Consider the following 19,085-nt stretch of genomic DNA (forward strand, 5'->3'; position numbering starts at 1 on the left):
ATCAACCAATTTCAGCATGCCCCAACGATTGTGCACATGAGTGCAGTATTAAGGATTATTCGATACTTTAAGAACTCAATAAGCAAAGGCTTTTTCTTATCTTCATCCTTCTCTTTAAATTTTTTTTGCTTATACTAATGTTGATTGGGGAGGAAACCCTAATGATAGAATCTCAACTACTAGATTTTGTGTTTTCTTAAAAGATTCTATAATTTTATGGAGATGCAAGCAATAAAAAATATCTTTGTTCCCAATTAAAGCTGAATATTGTGTGATGGTTACGACAACAATAGGAGCTTGAGAAGTCTTCTAAAATACATGAGAGTGATCATCTCAAATTTTTCGAATATGTGTTGCAACAATAAGAGTGCAATCTCCATTGTGAGCAACCACACCTTTCATGAGCTATGTAGTCAAAAGCTCTAGGCAGTACATAGTCGGTAGACCCTTAAAAAGACTAGTCAAGGACAAAGCGGGACTAACCGGACTAGTCGGTACCCCAATCAAATATAAAAAAAGTACATAAAATATACATGAAAATATATTTAATTCTTTTACTAATAAAATGATTTCATTACACAAGTGCAAAATTACACATGCTTTCACAAAATATATTAATATACATAACCAAAATATACATATATATAATTTTACACACACACAATATATATATATATATATATATATATATCAATTATTCATAACATATTTAGTATAATCAACAAAATATGCTTTCAACCTCTCAATAAAGCACAATAACAAATACATATATAAATAACATATTACATAATTCATAATGCTAAACATGCTTTCAAGCTTTTATAGAAAAATTCATATGAAACAAAGTGACACACACATAAAAAACATAATCAATTAAAATTAATTGTGCATGCTTTGAATGTTTCACAAAAAAATCCCAAAAGCAAAGTAGCACACACACATATATAAATATAATAACTAAGCATGTTTTCATGGTTGCACATAATAAATCACATAAAAATATGCACATACATATAATTATATATATATACAAAAAAATAACAATATATATATGAATAATAAATAATTAAACTGCCCTCGTACCTTTTAAGGTACCCACCTAGGAATTGCAAAGCCTAGCTATTTTACTTAGCCCAAACCGACTAGGCTGACTAGTCGGTGCCTAGTTGGGGCTTTTAACTACAGAGTTCATAAGCGAACCATATATATTGAGATGGATTGTCACTATATACACAATGAATATCTGAGATGAACTAATGAGTTGTTGTATGTTACATCAGAGTACCAACTTGCAGATTTCTTCACTAAAGCTCTTGTTGCACCTTAGTTTATTTTCCTCCTTAACAAACTTTCGATAATTTTACCGTAAGTTTGAGGGAGATGTTATATATATATATATTATAATAGGTAATGCCATTCAAGGGCATTTTCATCTTTTTCTCTCATTGTAATAAGTATTGTCCACTAGGGACAATTTTGTACTTTTCTTTTATTTTTATTTTTTTCTTTTTGTGTTTATAAAGGGGCACTTTGGTCTTTCGTACCAAAAAGCTGTTGGGAGCTCCCAACAGCTCTATTTTAGGGGCTCCCTTCTCTCTTGTATTCTATAAATAGGGGACTTCTTGTCCCTATTCTTAATGCTTTTCTTAAGCATTTTATGTACAATAAAGATATATTTTTTATGTTGTGTTGATCTTTTTTACTCTTTGAAGTCTTGTACATGCACTTTGTGCTTAGTGCCTTAGTGCTTTGTTGTATTGTCCTATATTGGGCTTGTAATAGTGCTTGTGCACTTTGTTTTGTATTTCCGCATATTTCATTACATGAAGATCTCCAAACTACATTGTAAAATGTCTTACACTCTACAAACCGTATATCTGAGCCCCGTGCTGCAATTTCTCAGCACTATTACTTATCCAAATAGCCACTTCAAAGGAAGCTTGTGTTAAAATATATGTAATACATATATTTATATATATATATATATATATATATATATATATATGTAACCGTCACTACCCGATAAGGGGTAGTTTTGTAATCTCGCCCAATAGGGGCATTTTAGACTTTTTTCTTTTCTTCCTTTTTCCTTTTTCTTTTTCTATTTTTTTTCTTATTTCCTTTTTTCTTTTTTGTTTCTTTTTGTGCATTTAATGCACAGCCATTGGGGGCCCCAACAAAGAGTCGTTGGACCCCCAACGGTCACAATTGTGACCGTTGGGAGCCCAACGACTCCTTGTTGGGACTCCCAATGGTCCCTCTCTCTTGCTTTTCTCTAACTCTCCCTCACTCCTCTCTTGCCTATAAATAAGTGGGGTCTCCCCCTTTGTAATGTGTGGCTTCTTCAAGCCCTTTAGTGCATTTATAAGATTTTATGCTTTCTAGCCATTATTGGCTTTTGTGTATGTCCTCTTTTGGACTTGTTCTTTGATTTCTATGTGTGAATGTCCATTGTAGGACATACATTTCTTTTCCGCATATTTCATTACATGATATCAGAGTCAGGTTGTGCTCTTGATTCATATAGCTAGTTGTCTTGTTTTCTCTCTCTCTTTATTTGTCCTCCATTCTTGATTATATAATGAAAGGAGAATAAAAGATTGATCTCTCCTTCAAGCTTAATGGTACTAACTACATGATGTGGGTCGCCGCCATGGAGAACAACCTCAAAGGTAAAAAGCTTTGGGGATATGTTATGGGCACCATTAGGGAACCTCAACTTCAACTTACAAAAATTGATGGTGATCAAGAAAAAGCTCTAGAAGGCAATGCTCGCATGAAGGCTATTGAAGATCACCAATTCAAGGTAGAAGATTGGGAAAGTAAGCATGCAAAAATTCTTGCATGGTTCATGAACAACGTGGAGCTAAAGATTTGCGCCAACATTGCTAAATTCCGCCTAGCAAATGAAACATGGTTCTTTATGAAAGGTATGTATACCCAAAAAGACCTTGCTCGTCAATTTTTTATCCAAGAAAAAATCCATACCATTAAGCAAGGTGAAATGAGTGTAAGAGATTACTATAAAACTTTTGGACCTTTACGGGATGAGCTATCCCTTCTTGAATCCAAATGGGTATCAAGTGAAGATGTGGAAATGAGAAGAGAACAAATGGAGAAAGAACACTTTTTCCAATTTTTACATGGGCTTAGGCCCGAATATGAACAAGTTAGGTCCTCCCTTCTTCATAAATCAAAACCGCTTCCATTGGAAGATGTCATAGCCGAAATATGCCAAGAAGAAACGCGTCTTGGCATGATTAAAGGAGGAGATGAAGTTCTTGCCGTGTCTAAACCCGGCAATCATATGAAAGCTTATAAGCCTCCACACTTTGGGAGGCAAAATAACTATAATGGCAATTATAGGAAAGCCATTTGCCATCATTGTCAAGAGCCGGGTCATATAAGACCTAATTGTCCAAAGATAAATGAACCTCCAAAAGGTAAAGTTGCTATTATTGAAGAAATCCCACAAAAGAAGGAGGAGCCAATGAAAAAGAAAGAGTCTTTTTCCCTTGCTCAACTATCCGAAGCACTTCAAATTCTACTCAAATCGCCGTCAACTTCGGGAGCCGCCATTGCCTCTTTTTCTCCTCCAGGTACGCCTTCTTGGATTCGTGATTCTGGAGGATCTTTTCATATGACCCCTATTGAAAATGGACTATCCAATGTATGTAGCAACTCCAAAAAATTTTTTGTTTCCACCGCCGATGGTACCTCTTTACAAGTTAAAAGTTTTGGAACCTTAGACTTTTCAAAAGATTTTTTTGTGCCAAATGTAAGAGTAGTACCTCAACTTAATTTAAATCTTTTATCTGTATCTCAAATATGTGATCATGGATGTGAAATCTCCTTCTCAACCAAGGATTGCTCTATACAGGATCTCCAGTCCGGGAAGCGGATTGGGCAAGGCCATAGGAAGGGAGATCTCTACTACATGAACAATTTGAAACTTCCCACTAAATCATTTTGTAATCATGTCCACGATAAAAATATAGAAACTTGGCATCAAAGACTTGGACATCCCAGCTTCTCAAAAATGTACTCCTTTCCTTTTGGAAAGAAATTTTGTAATGAGAAACATTTTGTTTGCAAGAGTTGTAACAACAACAACAACAACAACTACGCCTTCATCCCAAAACAATTGGGGTCAGCGATATGAACCAAAAAAGAAATTCATTTTGGGTCTTCCACATGAATCCTTTTCCTCCAATCATTTCTATCCAACGCCATGTCCTCGGTGAGGTTTAAAGCATTCATATCCTTTCCTATCATCTCCATCCAAGTCTTCCTAGGCCTACCCCGACCTCTTTTAACTAATATATTTTCCCATTTCTCCAACCTTCTAACTGGAGCATCATTAGGCCTTCGCTGAATATGTCCAAACCACCGTAAACGATTCTCTCGCATCTTATTTTCAATGGGTGCAACACCTACCTTCTTACGTATCTCTTCGTTCCGAATCTTATCTTTTATTGTATTTCCACACATCCATCTAAGCATCCGCATCTCAGCTACACTCATTTTTTGAATATGATGTCTCTTGGCAGCCCAACATTCCGTACCATATAGTAAAGCGGGTCTAATAGTCGTCCTATAAAACTTTCCCTTCAACCGCAATGGCATTCTACGATCGCACAGCACTCCAGTAGCACTTTTCCATTTCATCCACCCAACCTTTATCCTATGATTTACATCTCCATCAATTTCTCCATACTTTTGAATGATGGATCCCAAATATTTGAAATAATCATTCACCGGTATATCTTGCTCACCAAGCTTCACTACACTCCCATCACTACTTCGTTGCTTACTAAACCGACATTCCATATATTCAGTCTTACTCTTACTCAACTTAAAACCTCTAGCTTCCAATGTCTGTCTCCATAATTCTAACTTAGCATTAACCCCAGCTCTAGACTCATCAATCAAAACAATATCATCAGCAAACAACATACACCACGGTACATTTTCTTGAATTGAACTCGTAAGCTCATCCATCACTATCGCAAATAGGAAAGGGCTTAAAGCAGATCCTTGATGTAACCCAACCGTTATCGGAAAATTGGTTGTCACCCCTCCACAAGTGCGGACATTGGTTACTACTCCTTCATACATATCTTTAATTATACTAATGTACTTGAGAGAAACACCTTTCTTCATCATTGTCCACCAGAGAACGTCCCTAGGTACTCTATCGTATGCCTTCTCTAAATCAATAAAAACCATATGCAAATCTTTGTTCCTCTCTCTATATCTTTCAATAAGTTGTCTAAGAAGATGTATAGCTTTCATAGTTGATCTTTCAGGCATAAAACCAAATTGATTCTCCGATATCATGACAACCTTCCTCAACCTAGACTCAATCACCCTCTCCCAAAGTTTCATAGTATGACTCATGAGTTTTATACCACGATAGTTTGTGCAATCTTGTATATCACCCTTATTCTTATATAAAGGCACCAAAGTACTCTTCCTCCACTCATTAGGAGTCTTATTTGTTCGCCAAATCAAGTTAAAAAGATTTGTCAACCATTCTAAACCTTTCTCTCCCAAGCATTTCCAAGCCTCGATAGGTATACCATCTGGGCCAACTGCCCTTCTTGTTTGCAAGAGTTGTATTTTTGGAAAAATGAAATCCACCCCCTTTTCAAAGAGAACATTTGTGTCCAAAAGACCCTTTGAATTAGTTCATTCGGATGTTTGGGGTCCTTCTTCGGTCATATCAAAAGGAGGATACTCATATTATGTTACTTTCATTGATGATTTCACTCGATATGTGTGGATCTATTTTCTCAATCTAAAATCCGAAGTTTTTAATTTCTTTAAAAAATTTCATATGATTGTCAAGAATCAATTTTCAACTAATATCTCTATTCTTCGATCTGATTCCGGTGGAGAATATATGTCAAATGAATTTCAAGAATATTTGGAAACCAATGGAATTTGTCACCAAAGGTCATGTCCTAGGACTCCCCAACAAAACGGTCTAGCCGAGAGAAAGCATAGACCCATCTTGAAAACCACTAGGACTCTTCTCATTTCCAAAGAAATTCCAAAATGTTATTGGGCCGAAGCCGCCTTAACCTCCACTTATTTGATAAATAGAATGATATCCTCATCCCTACAAAGTATATCTCCATATGAAAAACTTTTTGAAAGAACACCCGACTTTAATAGATTAAGAATTTTTTGGTGTAAGTGTTTTGTCCTTACACATAAAAGAGATAAGTTATCTCCCAAAGCTATCGAATGTGTGTTCTTAGGATACGGAGAAAATCAAAAAGGTTTTAGGTGCTTCGATCCCAAAAGTAACAAACTATATGTATCCAAAGATGTTACCTTTTTAGAAAATGAGAACGGCTTTGAGAAAAATAAAGATATTGATGAAAGTGAATATGCTTTCTTATTTGATCTTCTTTCTCAAGAAGATGTGACTCCTCACGTAGAGGATGTTCCTAATGATTTAGAGGATACTCGTCTTAGTAATGTTGAAGATGGAAGTAATGATTTTGAAAATAGGTCAATTCAAACCTATACAAGGCGTGGTCAAGAAACTCCCATAAGCGCTTTAGAAAAATATTCTCAAAGTTCCAACATAGAAGAAACCTCTTTAAGAAGATCTAGCCGAATCTTCAATCCTCCTAAAAGGTTTGTTTCCTATGAGTCCCTAACACCTAAATATAGGGCATGCCTAATTGCATTACACTCTTATCATGGACCATCACACTATAATGAAGCCAAAAACATTCCTCAATGGGTTGAAGCCATGAAACTAGAACTTAGTGCCCTTGAAAAGGCTAAAACTTGGGAAATAACTTCATTATCCACGGGAAAGAAGTCTATTGGATATAGATGGGTCTTCAAAATTAAAACTAAAAGTGATGGGTTAGAACGTTATAAAGCTAGGTTGATAGCCAAAGGATATGCTCAAGAGTACGGAATAGACTATGAAGAAACCTTCGCTCCCGTAGCTAGAATGACTAGTGTTAGGACTCTTATTGCGGTTGCATCCGTTAAATAATGGCCTATCTATCAATTGGATGTTAAGAACGCATTTCTTAATGGTGAACTAAGTGAAGAGGTCTACATGGATCCTCCACCAGGAGTATCTATTGGTGAAAACAAAATTCTTAAACTAAAAAAGGCACTTTATGGGTTAAAACAAGCTCCAAAGGCTTGGCATGATAGATTTAGCAATGTAATGACTAGCCTAAATTTTCGTTCATGTTATACTGACACTGCGTTATTTGTGAAAAGTGCAGGGTCCTCTGTAGTTATTCTACTACTGTATGTTGATGATATGATCATCACTAGAAGTGATGAGCAAGGAATCCATGATATTAAGAAAATTTTAAAAGAAAATTTTGACATGTCTGACCTTGGTTTCTTAAGATATTTTTTAGGTATTGAAGTTGCATATTCACCTCGAGGGTATATTCTATCTCAAATGAAACTTGCTGCTGACATTTGTTCCAAGTCTGGAATTTCGGATGATAAGAAGACAGAAACCCCTGAGGTTATCAATGCAAAGCTAAGGCTGAAAGATGGGACACTTCTTGAGAATCCTACTCACTGTTAAATTATGTAATCAAACTTGTAATTTCGCATATATATTTTATACATATAAGGTAATACATATACATAATATATGTATATATATTTACCAATTATATATATAAAATATATATATTCCTAGTAAGGGTAGTTTAGGAATTTTACACATTCTTTTTCAAGAATATGTTTTTGTAATTATTTTCTTTTTCTTTTTCTTTTTCTTTTTCTTTATTCTTTTTATTTTTCGCATTTAATGCTTGTACTAGCATTGGGAGGGGCCCAACCCACTAGTCGTTGGACCCCTCCAACGGTCACATTTGTGACCGTTGGAGGGGCTCCAACGACTATGTGGAGCCCCTCCCAAGGCCTCCTCCAAGCCCTATATATATGGGCAGCTCCTCTTGTATTTTCTTAAGGGATTTGGGATTATAGCCCAACCTCTTTAGTGTTTATGAAACTTATGGGTGCAAGTGCACATTTGTGATTCGGTGTGTTGTGCTTGTTGTGCACAAGTGTTCTTGGGTGTGTATGTTCACACATTTATTCTTAAGGTTGTTGCGTTATCGACTAAAGTATCTTGTTGAAGATACTTTTACATGGTATCAGAGCCTCGTTGAAGAAGAAGAATTATGATTCGCCTCCTCTTGCATTCCTCGAAAAGCGTGCCTTCAAGTTTCTTGAAATCAAAGGAGATCACCTTCTTCGAGCAATATTTTAGGCTCCTCTCTTGTCAAGAAAGACGTGAAAAGTAATTAAGGTACGTACTATCCCTTGCATTCTTTCCTCTCTAATGGGCGAAAAAGACTCCCATTTCTCCCTTGGGTTTAAGCTTAATGGCTTAAACTATCATGTTTGGGCCGGTAATATGGAAGCTCATATTAAAGGAAAGGGGCTTTGGGGTTACGTTCATGGATCCATACCGGAACCGGAACCCAAAATTACCATTATTGAAGGAGCGGACATTAAGATCCTTGAAGGGGATGAAAGACAAAAGGCTCTTGAAGAGTATTCTAAGAAACATGATGATTGGGAAATGAAGAACTTCAAGATCTTATCTTGGATATTTTCATCCGTTGAGACCAAGATAAACGCCAATATCATCAAATTTAAAAGGGCCTCCGAAGCTTGGGTATATCTTGAGAAAATGTACACCTCAAGAGATCTATCCCACAAGTACTTTCTCCAAAAGAGGGCTTTGACTCTCCAACAAAACGACATGACCATTCGGGAGTACTTTGCCGAATTATCCTCCATTTGGGACGAGCTTGCCATCCTTGAACCTAAATGGAGTGGTGAGGCAATCGAATTAAGGCACAAACAACTAGAAGAAGATCGGTTCTTTAATTTTTTGAATGGCCTTAGACCCGAATTTGAACAAGTTCGGTCCTCTCTTCTCTCCGCCTTCACATCCCCCTCTCTTGAAGATGTTATCACCAAGCTAAGTGGTGAAGAAACCCTTATGGGGATTGGCAAAAATAATCCTAGCATTCTTGTTACTTCCTCTACTCAAGAAGATGGTGAAATGGCTAATGCCGTGTCAAGACCGGGAAATAACATGAGGACCTATAGACCTCCTCATTTCAAGAATCAAGTTCAAGGAGGAAATGATCGATATGGTAAAAGAGACTATAGCAAAGTGACTTGCTATCATTGTAAAGAACCCGGACATATCAAACCTTTGTGTCCTAAATGGAAGAAATTGATTACAACGGCTATGGCATCTCAAGTTGAAGAACGCCCTTCCTCATCAAGTGAGTCTTTTTCTCTTCAACAAATCGTAGAAGCTCTACAACCTCTTCTCAAGGGAGGCACTTCCGGAGCCGCTATGTCATCTCCTTCCCCTGGTAAGACATCTTGGCTTTTATATTCCGGGGCATCGTTTCACATGACCCCTAGCTATTGCTCTCTTTCAAATTTTTCTAAAAACTCTTTTCCATCCTTTGTATCAACCGCGGACGGAACATCTCTTGAGATTAAAGGAATAGGGAATTTTGAAAAACAAGACTTCTTTGTTCCAAAAATTCGTTTTATCCCAAACCTTAACCTAAATCTTCTTTCCGTTTCCAAACTCTCGGACCATGGTTGCGATATAAAATTCTCTTCTAATAAGTGTTGGATACAGGATCGCCAGTCCGGGAAATTGATTGGGGAAGGCTCTAGAAGAGGAGACCTCTACTACGTTGATTTTCTTCAAGTTCCCAAGAGTCAATTTTGCAACGTCGTTCAAAACAAAGATATTCATGTATGGCATAAGAGATTGGGTCATCCCAATATAGTTAAAATCTCCTATTTGCCTTTTGTTAAACATCTTTGTAAAAGTGATTTTTTGTGTAATGAATGCATTCTTGGGAAAATGAAATGTTTGCCTTTTCCTCAAAGATCCATGTTTACGACAAAACCATTTGAAATTGTCCATTCCGATGTATGGGGACCGGCTCCGGTAATGTCAAAAGGAGGATTTTCATATTATGTGATCTTTGTGGATGACTATACTAGGTTTTGTTGGATCTATTTCCTTAAACATAAACATGAAGTTTTTTCAACTTTTAAGAATTTTCACATGATGATTTCAAATCAATTCAATGGATGTTTGAAAATCTTTAGGTCTGACTCTGGAGGAGAATACCTCTCAAATGAATTTAAAAGTTATCTTGAAAATTTTGGTATTCTTCACCAAAAATCTTGTCCGAAAACCCCTCAACAAAATGGGTTAGCCGAACGAAAGCACAGACACATCATTGAAACAACTAGGACTTTGCTCACTTCTCAAAACATTCCAAAAAATCTTTGGGCTGAGGCAGCCCTTCTGTCTATCTCATAAACCGACTCCCATCGAAAAATTTAAACAAAATTTCCCCTTTTGAAAAACTGTATGATAAGGAACCTGATTATAGCAGGTTAAGGGTCTTTGGGTGTAAATGTTTTGTTCTCACTGATAAGAATGACAAACTTTCTCCTAAAGCCATTCCTTGTGCCTTTCTTGGCTATTCTGAAACCCAAAAAAGGTTTCGTTGTTATGATATCAAAAGTGATAAATTGTATGTTTCCAGAAACGTAAGTTTCTTGGAAAATATTAGTGGATTTGAACGTTGTGACCCCCATAATGAAAATATGGATTATTCCTTTTTATTTGATTTACTAAACAAGGACGATGACACTAGTGATAATGAGTCAAATCAAAGTAACACAAATGAATTTGAAACCGAGGAAAACATCTCCTTACCACCTTCGTCACATCAACCTAATGAATTACCTAGAGACCCTATCACCTACTCTCATAGAGATCAAAACAACTTTAGGAGTGCTCTTGACAGATATAATGATGTCAGTTCCAGTACCTCTCAGAATGAAGTGATCCCTCGTAGAACTGAGAGAAGTAGAAGGCCTCCTTCTAGGTTCATTTCCTATGACTCTTTTTCACCAAGATATAGAGCCTGCCTTAGTGCCATCCACTCTTATACCGAACCAAGAAATTTTGAAGAAGCACGAAAGTCCCCTGAATGGATTAATGCCATGGACAATGAACTTGAGGCCCTAAGAAGAGCCAAAACCTGGGAATTTCCAAATCTTCCTAAAGGCAAGAAAACAATAGGGTGCCGATGGGTTTTTAAAGTAAAAACTAAAAGTGATGGATCCCTTGAAAGGTACAAAGCTCGCTTGGTTGCAAAAGGATATAGTCAAGAATATGGCATTGACTATGAAGAAACTTTTGCTCCTGTAGCTCGTATGGTCACCGTTCGATGTCTTATAACCGTTGCCTCTATCAACAAATGGAACATCTATCAAATGGATGTGAAAAATGCCTTTTTAAATGGCGACTTAAGCGAAGAAGTTTACATGGATGCTCCTCCTGGAATGGAGACTCCTAAGGGAAAGGTGCTTCGTCTTCAGAAAGCACTCTATGGTCTAAAGCAAGCCCCCAAGGCTTGGTATGATAGATTTAACTCTGTTATGATTGAAAATGGGTTTTCCTCTTGCTTTACTGACACTGCTCTATTTGTTAGAAAATCCAATGCAGGGATTGTAATTTTACTTCTGTATGTTGATGACATGCTCATCACTGGGAGTGATTCTAACGGGATTAAGAGTATAAAATCTATCTTAAAAGATAGATTTGAAATGTCTGACTTGGGTTTTCTGACTTATTTTTTGGGAATTAAAGTAGCATACTCTCTTAGAGGATATTTCTTATCTCAAACTAAGCTTGCTTCTGAGATCATTGACAGGTCAGGTATTACAGATGAAAAGCTTTGTGAAACTCCTGCGGTTGTAGGAGCAAAGATGAAAATTGATGATGGGGTTCCCCTTTTGGATCTGACACCCTACAGACAGCTTTTAGGATCTTTGATGTATCTGAGTATTACCAGACCAGATATATCCCATGCAGTCCATACTGCAAGTCAGTTCCAGCATGCGCCTACATCCGTTCACATGAGTGCCATCTTACGGGTCGTAAGATACATAAAGGGTACTCTAAATAAGGGAGTTTTTTTGTCCTCTTCTTCTGACTTAAAATTGATTGCTTATACTGACTCAGATTGGGGAGGTGACCCAAATAACCGTCACTCCACCACTGGTTTTTGTGTGTTCTTAGGAGACTCACTAATCTCGTGGAGATGCAAGAAACAACAAAAGGTGTCGCTCTCCTCAACTGAAACTGAATACCGGGCCATGGCAACTACTACCATGGAGATTGTTTGGATTCACCAACTGCTAGAAGACATGGGGATCAAAATTGAAGGACCCACCAAGCTATGCTGCGACAACAAGAGTGCAATCTACATTGCAAAGAATCACACCTTTCATGAGCGGACTAAACACATTGAAATGGACTGTCACTATGTTCGTGAAGCATATCTCCGAGGAGTTATTGATCTTCCCTATGTCACGTCCGAATATCAGTTGGCAGACTTCTTTACTAAAGCCCTGTGCGCCCCACGATTCAACTTTCTTCTTGGCAAACTTTCGGTCATCTTGCCCTAAGTTTGAGGGGGGGTGTTAAATTATGTAATCAAACTTGTAATTTCGCATATATATTTTATATATATAAGGTAATACATATACATATATATAATATATGTATATGTATTTACCAATTATATATATAAAATATATATATTCCTAGTAAGGGTAGTTTAGGAATTTTACACATATTCTTTTTCAAGAATATGTTTTTGTAATTATTTTCTTTTTCTTTTTCTTTTTCTTTATTCTTTTTATTTTTCGCATTTAATGCTTGTACTAGCATTGGGAGGGGCCCAACCCACTAGTGGTTGGACCCCTCCAACGGTCACATTTGTGACCGTTGGAGGGGCTCCAACGACTATGTGGAGCCCCTCCCAAGGCCTCCTCCAAGCCCTATATATATGGGCAGCTCCTCTTGTATTTTCTTAAGGGATTTGGGATTATAGCCCAACCTCTTTAGTGTTTATGAAACTTATGGGTGCAAGTGCACATTTGTGATTCAGTGTGTTGTGCTTGTTGTGCACAAGTGTTCTTGGGTGTGTATGTTCACACATTTATTCTTAAGGTTGTTGCGTTATCGACTAAAGTATCTTGTTGAAGATACTTTTACACTCCCTACCGTCAACTTGTTGGGTCTTTGACATACTTATCCATCACTCAGCCAGACATAGCTCATGCAGTTCACTCCGTCAGTCAGTTTCAACATGCACCTACAACTGTGCACATGAGTGCAGTCTTAAGGATTGTCAGATACATTAAAAACACCATAACTAAGGGAGTTTTTCTTTCCTCCTCATCATCCCTTGATTTAATTGCTTATACAGATGTTGATTGGGAAGGAAATCCCAATGATAGAGTCTCAACCACTGGTTTTTGTGTTTTCTTAGGTGACTCTATGATTTCTTGGAGATGCAAGAAGCAGCATAAAGTATCAGTGTCCTCAACTGAAGCGGAATATCGTGCAATGGCCACTACAACCATGGAGCTTGTGTGGTTTAGAAGTCTCCTCTGTGATATGGGCATCGTCATCTCAATTCCTTCGAAGATATGTTGCGATAACAAGAGTGCTATCTATATTGCAAGCAACCACACCTTCCATGAGCGTACTAAACACATTGAGATGGATTGCCACTATGTTCGAGATGAATACCTAAAAGGAACCATAGCACTGCCCTACGTCACATCCGAGTACCAGTTGGCGGACTTCTACACCAAAGCTCTTGCTGCTCCTCGTTTCATGTTTCTTCTCAACAAGCTTTCTGTTGTATCCCCGTAAAGCTTGAGGGAGGGTGTTAAAATATATGTAATACATATATATATATATATATTTAACAGTCACTACCCGATAAGGGGTAGTTTTGTAATCTCGCCCAATAGGGGCATTTTAGACTTTTTCCTTTTCTTCCTTTTTCCTTTTTCTTTTTCTATTTTTTTTCTTATTTCCTTTTTTTCTTTTTTGTTTCTTTTTGTGCATTTAATGCAGAGCCATTGGGGGCCCCAACAAAGAGTCGTTGGGCCCCCAACGATCACAATTGTAACCGTTGGGAGCCCAACGACTCCTTGTTGGGACTCCCAATGGTCCCTCTCTCTTGCTTTTCTCTAACTCTCCCTCACTCCTCTCTTGCCTATAAATAAGTGGGGTCTCCCCCTTTGTAATATGTGGCTTCTTCAAGCCCTTTAGTGCATTTATAAGATTTTATGCTTTCTAGCCATTATTGGCTTTTGTGTATATCCTCTTTTGGACTTGTTCTTTGATTTCTATGTGTGAATGTCCATTGTAGGACATACATTTCTTTTCTGCATATTTCATTACAGCTTGGTACATGTTCAATCATCTTTCTTTGCATATAATGCATCATAATTGGTAGGAGTTAAACACAAGAAAAGGATTTGATACACTTTGCCCAACAGAAAAAAGATTTCTGGCATTAAGCACATTTAGTCTCCATTTAAAAAAGCAAAAAGGAGAAATGCCCATCTATGGTGTACTTTTCTGAATGTTTATGCAAGATTTGTCTCTGTCAAACACCATGGTTCTCATGTACTGCATTATAATATTGGAGCTCATGATTTAGAGATGTAAGCACAATTGACAGAACAAAAATAATAACTGTGTATACCAAACTACATGTCTTTTGCACTTCCGCATGCATCTGAGCAAACCACAGCAATAAATAGAACATAGATCAAACCATTAACAAAATTGACCATACAATAGCAACAAGGATAATTGCAGAAGCACCAAGAACTTCAGAAAGCATATAACTTGGAGAAATTTCCGGATTGCCAGAAAAAACCTAATTTTTTCCACCACATATTTTCAGAACTAAATACAAAAATGAAAAGGATGAACAATAAGAAATGTGAACTGTGAACCACTCACATGGCTTGGAGGGATACGTTTTCCACTGAGAAGATCCAGGAGTACAGTACCAAAACTAAATACTACACTTTCTTTAGTAACTCTTCCTGTATGAAAACAATTCTAATTACAAAAAAAATCGAGAGGCTTCTACCACTTGATAGTGCAAATTCAGAACTTCCTGATTAAGTTTCGAGAGGATGCATAACAGTTCGACAAGGTAAAAGAAATATAGAGTAATCATTCAGCAGAAGATGACAACTTAATCTGCAAGAAATTGGTAAACACCAAGTATCAGATAGTCATGCATCATCAGAGATTCTTAACGGACAAAAGTTGAATAAAAGGTGTGTAAACAGTCCCGACCATTCTGATTGGGGGGCGGGGATGTTAAAGGATCAGATCCTGGCTTAGATCCTCCAGATCTCACTAAACAAATTTCAACACTCGATGATGGCACCAAATCCAGAAACTTTTCTGCTCCAGATAAGGCTAGTGGGAATCAGAGATCAAATGAGGATTAGTCCAGCTAGTCGTCCCTTGGATAGCGGAGATATCCAAAAATCAAGGAAACAAGAATTGGAAACCTTACACAAATTCTTTGTTGTAAATAATGTAAATGGCTATCCAAGGAAGCCAACAAGAGAAACTAAAACTGGGTAAAAAAATGCTACAATTCTCAAAAAAAAGAAAAAAAAAAAGTATACAAGCTGCCAATACACAATTAAGTATTGGAGGTGTGACCTTATGAATGCCATAATTGATAAATCATAAAAGTGAGACACCAAAGCTAAGCATGCTTCAAACATTTCCAAGTAATGTATATGAGTGATTATCATCATGACAATATTGTATACAATGTTGTTTGTATCGTACGATACGCTACGATATGTATCGTTACTTTTTAGAAAAAACGATATGATACACTTGTATCTGTTAAAATATGTACCTAATCATTTTATGTAATATATATATTTTATATATATAAGGTAATACATATACATATATTAATAATATATATGTATATGTATCTACTCATTATATATATAAAATATATATTTCTACTTTGTTTAAGCCGTAGGGGTAGTTTAGTCTTTTCCCTGTTTTTACGCACATTCACTTTATGAATGTGATTGTAATTTAGTTTATTTTTATTTTTATTTTTATTTTTTATTTCTTTTAATTCTAGTACCAAAAGGTACCTTGGGGGGCCACTCAAATAGACGTTGGGCCCCTCCAACGGTCACATTTGTGACCGTTGGAGGGGCTCCAACGTCTATGAGTGGAGCCCCTCCAAGGCTCCTTTTTGTGGTTATAAATAGGGGCTCTCCCCTTTGTATTTTCTCATGGCTTCGAGTCAAAGCCCAAGTGTTTAATAAATTGATTCCATTGTTTTTATGCCTTTGTGCATTTGTGGGTTATTTGTGAGTTGTGCCTTTGTGCACAAGTGTTCTTATTGTGCATTCGTGGTGGGTTTATTATCAAGAATATTAAGGTCTTGATCTTGGTATCTTGGTGGAGATACTTTTACATGGTATCAGAGCCTCGTTGAAGAAGGAGGATAGTGCATCCCGCCACTTGTGAAGTACCTCGGTAATCGTGCCCTCAAGTAAGTGAAGTTTTGAAGTATATCATCTACTTCGGGCGATATTTTAGAAGCAACTTTTGTCAAGAAAAGTTGGAAAGACTCTTAAGGTACACATTATTTTCTATCATCTTACCTCTTTAATGGGTGAAAAAGACTCCCACTTCTCCCTTGGGTTTAAACTTAGTGGTTCGAACTATCATGTTTGGGCCGGCAATATGGAAGCCCATATCAAAGAGAAAGGCCTTTGGGGATACGTTCAAGGTTCCATATCGGAACCCGAACCCAAACTTTCTATCATAGAGAAAGGGGATATTAAGATTCTTGAAGGTGAAGATAGACAAAAGGCCCTTGAAGATTATTCAAAAAAGTATGATGAGTGGGAAATGAAGAACTTCAAAATTTTATCTTGGATTTTTTCGTTCGTTGAAACCAAGATCAATGCCAACATCATTAAGTTTAAAAGAGCCTCCGAAGCTTGGTTGTACCTTGAAAAAATGTATACTTCAAGGGACCTATCACACAAATATTATCTCCAAAAGAAAGCTTTGACTCTTCAACAAAATGATTTGTCTATTCGGGAATATTTTGCCGAATTATCATCTATTTGGGACGAGCTTGCTATGCTCGAACCAAAATGGAGCGGAGAAGCTATTGAATCAAAACACAAGCAACTAGAGGAAGATCGATTTTTTAATTTTTTAAATGGTCTTAGACCCGAATTTGAGCAAATTTGGTCCTCTCTCATATCCGCTTTCACATCCCCTTCTATTGAAGATGTCATCACCAAGCTAAGTGGTAAGGAAACACGTATGGGGATTAGTAAAAATAACCCGAGTATTCTTGCTACCCCTTCTCAAAGTGATTATGAAGTGGTTAATGTCGTGTCAAGACCCGGAAATAACTTGAAAACCTACAAACCTCCACATTTCAAGAATCAAGGGCAAGGAGGAAATGATCGATATGGCAAGAGAGACTATAGCAAATTAACTTGTCATTTTTGTAAAGAACCGGGGCATATCAAACCCCTTTGTCCTAAATGGAAGAAATTTCTTGCAGCGGCTTTAGCATCTCAATCAGAAGAACGACCTTCGTCATCAAATGAGTCTCTTTCGCTTCAACAAATTGTGGATGCTCTTCAACCTATTCTCAAAGGAGGCATTTCTGGAGCCGCTATGTCATCCTCATCCTCTCTCGGTAAGTCATCTTGGCTCCTTGATTCTGGTGCCTCATTTCATATGACTCCAAGTCCTTGTTTTCTCTCTGATTATTCTAAAAATTTTCTTCCATCTTTTGTCTCGACGGCGGATGGAACACCTCTTGAAATTAAAGAAATGGGCAATTTTGAAAAACAAGACTTCTTTATCCCAAAAATTCGTCTTATACCAAAATTAAACTTAAATTTACTTTCCGTTTCTCAACTCTCGGACCATGGTTGCGATATAAGGTTTCCTTCTAATAAATGTTGGATACAGGATCGTCAGTCCGGGAAGTTGATTGAGGAAGGCTCTAGGAGAGGCGACCTCTACTATGTTGATTTTCTTAAAATTCCCAAGGATCAATTTTGTAATGTTGTTCAAAACAAAGATATTCATGTATGGCATAAGAGATTGGGTCATCCCAACATTGTTAAAATCTCTTATTTGCCCTTTATTAAGCATCTTTGTAATGAAAATTTTGTTTGTAATGAATATATCCTTGGAAAAATGAAAAATCTCCTTTTTCCTCAAAGATCTATGTTTACAACAAGACCTTTTGAAATTGTTCACTCGGATGTATGGGGTCCGGCTCCGGTGATATCTAAAGGAGGTTTCTCATACTATGTTATCTATGTGGACGATTTCACTAGGTTTAGTTGGATATTTTTTCTTAAACATAAACATGAAGTTTTCTCAACTTTTAAAACATTTCATATGATGGTTTTAAATCAATTCAATGGAAAGTTAAAAATTCTTAGAACCGATTCGGGTGGCGAATATCTTTCCAATGAATTCAAAAGTTATCTTGAAAATTATGGAATTCTCCATCAAAAGTCTTGTCCTAAAACTCCCCAACAAAATGGGTTGGCGGAACGAAAACATAGGCATATTATTGAAACAACACGAACTTTGCTCATTTCACAAAATATTCCGAAAAAACTTTGGGCGGAGGCCGCCCTTACTTCTGTCTATCTTATAAACAGACTTCCATCTAAAAACTTGAACAAAATTTCCCCATTTGAAAAATTATACGAAAAAGAACCTGATTATAGTAGGTTAAGGGTTTTTGGATGTAAATGTTTTGTCCTTACTGATAAAAATGACAAACTCTCCCCTAAGGCCATTCTTTGTGCCTTTCTTGATTATTCTGAAACTCACAAAGGCTTTTGCTGTTATGATATTAAAAGTGATAAACTATATGTTTCCAGAAATGTAAGCTTCTTGGAAAATGTTAGTGGTTTCGAAAACCTTGAAACTAATGATGAGAATATAGACTATTCTTTTCTGTTTGATTTATTAACTGAAGATGATGATACTAGTGATGATGAAACAAATCAAAATGACTTGAATAATAATGAAACTCATTCTGATTCCTCAACACTTCATCAACACATCAATGAAGAATCACATAGAGATC

The 19,085-nt window shown here is 36.8% G+C and overlaps 1 protein-coding gene across 3 annotated transcripts in view; it reads right to left on the reverse strand.

Moving 5' to 3' along the window:
* Window positions 1-19,085, reverse strand: part of LOC149847343 (serine/threonine-protein kinase BSK1-like) — a 61,788-nt gene that overhangs the window by 14,386 nt on the left and 28,317 nt on the right. For all 3 annotated transcript variants that reach the window (XR_016430371.1, XM_089996949.1, XM_089996948.1), the window contains exon 5: window positions 14,906-14,991. Coding sequence is in view for 2 of the 3 variants with exons in the window: in XM_089996949.1 (XP_089853075.1) it covers window positions 14,906-14,991 (86 nt within the window). In the remaining variant the exon portion in view is untranslated. The remainder of the gene's footprint in view (window positions 1-14,905; window positions 14,992-19,085) is intronic.

This window comes from Nuphar pumila, chromosome 2 (genome assembly GCF_984573655.1).
Source record: "Nuphar pumila chromosome 2, dmNupPumi1.hap1.1, whole genome shotgun sequence".
In the NCBI taxonomy this organism is placed as follows: domain Eukaryota; kingdom Viridiplantae; phylum Streptophyta; class Magnoliopsida; order Nymphaeales; family Nymphaeaceae; genus Nuphar; species Nuphar pumila.